Source organism: Trypanosoma theileri (assembly GCF_002087225.1).
Source record: "Trypanosoma theileri isolate Edinburgh chromosome Unknown TM35_Tth_2_V1, whole genome shotgun sequence".
NCBI classification, from domain to species: domain Eukaryota; phylum Euglenozoa; class Kinetoplastea; order Trypanosomatida; family Trypanosomatidae; genus Trypanosoma; species Trypanosoma theileri.
In genome coordinates this window covers 518,244-522,536 of record NW_021639844.1, presented here as the reverse complement: position 1 = coordinate 522,536, position 4,293 = coordinate 518,244, and the positions used below count along the sequence as shown (strand labels likewise).

Genomic DNA, 4,293 nt, shown 5'->3' with positions numbered 1-4,293 from the left:
TTTTTTTTTTTTTTTTTTTTTTTTTTTTTTTTTTACAATAGTTTTTTTTTTTTTGTTTTCTAAGTTAGAAATATAGATAATTTGAACTTGTGAATACCAAATAGAGTGTTTTTTTCCGTTTTTTTCATTATTTATATATTTATTTTTTATTTTATTCCTAGATTGTTTTTTAATGCCTTGTGAAGAACACTGGATTCGAGGCGTTTCTCGCGACTCTGAGTTTGATGGTCTTTCTGCCTTTTCTGGGGATGTCATGCGCAACCCTCGAAGTAGACATTTGTTTGGTGAATTGCCCATTAATGCTCTTTCCAATGATGTTGGACTCTCTGGTTGCCATAATATAGTAGAATCAGGTTGTGGAAGGAGTTCAATGAGTTTTTTAAAATCCCAACGACATGAACCTTTATGGCAACCAACACGATTAACATCACCCTACTGTGTGTTGAGTGCTAATGGTGTTCAGGATGATTTTTATACATCTTCACTTTCATGGGGACGTGAAAGTGTTCTGTTGGCATTACGGGATGAAGTTCTTTTATTTCAACCATCCCGTCCTGCGGAGCGACCAGCGGTGTTAAATATTCAAAAACGTGGTCGTGGTTCACTTTCAAGAGTAACTTCTGTTTCCATGAGTCGTTTTTCAGATGCATGTTGTTTCTTAGGGGAGTTGGATGGTTCTGTTGGAATGTATGAATCTTGTGGAGATGGTTTATTATTGCCAACCAACCGTTTCGAAATGCCGCCTTCTCTTCTTGAAAAAACTCCACTTTATGGTGCATCTGCAATGGCAGCCACTGCGAGTGTTCGTTGTCTCACAACAAATGCTGAACATCCATGGATGGTGGCTGCAGGAACAGCAGCACAAGGACTCTTTATTCTTGACAGTCGTTGTACCAAACCTTCAGCGCAAATGGGAGGATGTGATTTACCTTTTCCTTGTAAAGAGAGAAGATTAGATTCATCACCATTATCACCAGAGGATGCTGTTTCATTACTTTCATCTGCAACTGGAATTTCTGGTATTGCATGGAATGCATCTGGTTCACTTGTAGCAACAGGTAGAAGTGATGGTATCGTAGATATTTGGTCCTTATCACAAACACGTACTCCAGTTATGCAGATGAAACTTCCTAGTTTGCATACTTCTATTAAAGCTATCGCATTTCATCCTACAAATCCGTATGAACTCACTGTGGGAGGAGGATCTAATGATGGTATTCTAAGAGTGTATGATGTTTCCTCTGCAGCACCACAGCTTTCCTGGTCTGTATCTACACAATGTCAGGTAACGCAAGCATTATATTCTCCAGATGGAGCTTTCATTGTTTCTGCACAGGGAACACAATTAAAAGATTTTTCTTTGGGTACATCTCCTACTAGATATTCTTCCTCATCTTCAAATTTAAATACGAGACGTCCTACTAGAGATGATACCGAATCCCATTATGAAATGGGAAATCATTTAGAACGATTAACGGAACGAATTGAACGAGATATGAGGGGTGGTGAAGGTCGTACACAGCGAGAAGGTGATGAAGACTTATTAACATATGATTCTTTAACAACAGAGACAACACCTTCTATATATGCAACGAATCCATTTTCTTTGGTTGTCTGGCGAAAAGGTACTCAACAGCGGGGTTCAACCTCATTGGGGTTTACCAGTAACGCTTCTTCTATCCATAATCAATTTGGATCCTATGCTAATGAGTCACGACATACACCACTTCCTCTTGTCTCTATGTATACCATGTCGGGACACCGATCTCGGCCATTGCAGTTATCAGCCCCCTTTGCCCAAGCAGCGAATGAAGGCTGCATGGCCTCTATTGCTGGCGGTATGGATAGTACGATTCGATTTTGGAGGCCTTTTTGTTTGAAAAGTGAAGGCACTACTTGGGAACAACGTTCTCGCAACTCTTTGCGAACTGCCATCACAGATCAAGATGTTGAGGATATGATGACGCTTCCACTAAGGTGAAACTGTAGAAGAAGAAGAAGAAGCAGGAGAAGGAGAAGAAGGTTCCACCTATTATAAACACATATATACATACATACATACATACATACATATACTTCTATTCATATATATATATATATATACACTTAATTGCGTACAAAAAAAGAAAAAAAAAAACGATACATAGATACATTCGATTTTATTTTGTGGTTTGAACCACATCCATAGACGAAAATCGATGTACTGCTTCTAACGTAAATTTGGGGTTGATGGTATTTCTCTTTTTATCTCTCTTTCTTTCTATCATTTTTTTTTTTTTGCCTCATTGTTTGTGAAGGTGTTTTTATTTTTATTGTTTTTACCCGCAATGACGACGATAGCAAGAAAAAGAAAGATAAAAAAAAAAACCTCTACAGGAAATCCGTAAAAAAGGGGAAAAGAAAAAAAGTACTTGATATTTTCTATCGTAATTATTGCTGTTATTGTTGTTATTATTTTTCTTTGATCTTTTTTTTTTTTTCTTCTCGCTTTTGGTTTCGTTTGATCCTTAGTTTGTTATTTAATCATAGATTTATCAGAAAGTGGATTAAAAGGGAAAATATTAGGATATATATCACATTGGGCATTCATAATAATATAATAATATAAAAAAAGTAGAAAAAAAAAAAAGAAAACGAAAAACGAAAAAAAAAAAAAAACAAAAGATGGGTTATGGTTGGGTAAAAACGCTTCTGGCCATTGAGTTATGTATCTCTTTGGCCGTTGTTATCTGGGTACCGTACACTGAAATTGATTGGAATGCCTATATGCAAGAAGTGAAGGGTTTTCTCGATGGTGAACTTGACTATACAAAACTAAAGGGAGACACTGGGCCACTAGTCTACCCAGGTGGTTTTGTTTGGACCTACAGTGCTCTGTATTTTATTACAAAAGGAGGAACAGATATTGTGATGGCACAATGGTTATATGCAGGTGTTTATGTAATGTTATTTGCTGCCGTTGCGCAATTGTATGTGCGATCTCATATTCGTGGACGTTTACTTATTCGTCTTCTTCTTTCAAAACGTATTCGATCACTTTTTATGCTTCGATTATTTAATGATTGTTGGGCTATGTTACTTTTATACTTGGCAGTGGTTACTCTTGCTAATGGACGTCGATGGAAACTTGGATGTCTTTTATATAGTATGGCCGTATCTGTAAAAATGAATATTTTTCTTTTCGCTCCAGGTTTATTGATGGTTCTTTGTAAAGCCCTTCCATGGTCAGGGGTTATTTCATGCCTTATGGTATGTGCTCTTTGGCAGATAATAGCAGGACTTCCATTTCTTCTTCATGATCCACAGGCGTATTTAGGAAAAGCCTTTGAATTGGGTCGTGTATTTACATACAGATGGAGTGTAAACTTTAAGTGTATTCCAGAGGAATTATTTGTATCTCCAGAGTTTGGTAAAGTATTGTTAGCGCTTACATTGATAAGTTGGATTATTCTTTGGCGTCGACGATGGTCCCATAGACTTTTCCGACGAACCCGCGTCGCAACATTAAGATATGTAGATCGAGATTCAAAACTTATGGAAGATAATGTTCAGGATTCACAAGATGAGGTATATCGTAATATTGCCTTAACATTAATGGAATCCAATCTTATTGGAGTTATATTTGCACGTTCACTTCATTATCAATTTCTTGTATGGTTCTTTCATTCCATGCCAATGGTATTATCAGCAACACGATTACCTTTTCCACTTCAAATTGCATCTGTTGTTGCCGTACAATATGGGTTTGAGGCTTATCCAAGTACGGCATCATCCTCTTTGGTGTTATTATCTGGTTTCGCTCTTGCATGGATTGGTGTTCTTTTCTTTGGAGCAGATGGAGATATTTCTTCTTTTTCTTCTCCTTCTAACGTCTCTTCAGAACGTAAAAAGAGAGCTTTACAAAATAGTAAATTTGAAGAGGATAGAGTAGAGAGTGTGGCGAAGAAGATACAGTAACATTTGCTTACTGTTCTCCTTCTCTCCCTTTCTCTCTCTTTTCTTTTTTTCTTCTTTTGTTTTTCTTCTTCTTATTATTATTATTATTATTATTATTATTATTATTATTATTATTATTATTATTTGGAGATGCTGTGTATACTGAGTGTTTCGTACAGCTAACTGCAAAGGACATTGACGAAAGAGAGAGAGAGTGTGTGTGGGACCAGCGTATGAGAATATCTGCTAATTATGTTTTTTGCAATGGAGCTGCATATACAATTGTGGTATTCTTTATTATTATCATCAATTTTTTTTTTTTTTATTTTATCATTTGGGCCTTTTTTTTTTTTTTTT

General features: G+C 36.3%; 2 protein-coding genes across 2 annotated transcripts; both read left to right on the top strand.

Moving 5' to 3' along the window:
* Nucleotides 1–172: 172 nt before the first annotated feature.
* On the top strand, nucleotides 173–1,981 carry TM35_000022930 (uncharacterized protein; the record flags this gene model as incomplete). The annotated part of the gene is made up of 1 exon (XM_029021611.1): nucleotides 173–1,981. One exon carries the CDS (start codon nucleotides 173–175, stop codon nucleotides 1,979–1,981), a length of 1,809 nt encoding a protein of 602 aa, XP_028887033.1.
* Nucleotides 1,982–2,664: 683 nt separating this feature from the next.
* TM35_000022920 (putative dolichyl-P-Man:GDP-Man5GlcNAc2-PP-dolichyl alpha-1,3-mannosyltransferase) lies at nucleotides 2,665–3,957 on the top strand (the record flags this gene model as incomplete). Its single annotated transcript, XM_029021610.1, has 1 exon — nucleotides 2,665–3,957. One exon carries the CDS (start codon nucleotides 2,665–2,667, stop codon nucleotides 3,955–3,957), a length of 1,293 nt encoding a protein of 430 aa, XP_028887032.1.
* Between the last annotated feature and the right edge of the window lie 336 nt (nucleotides 3,958–4,293).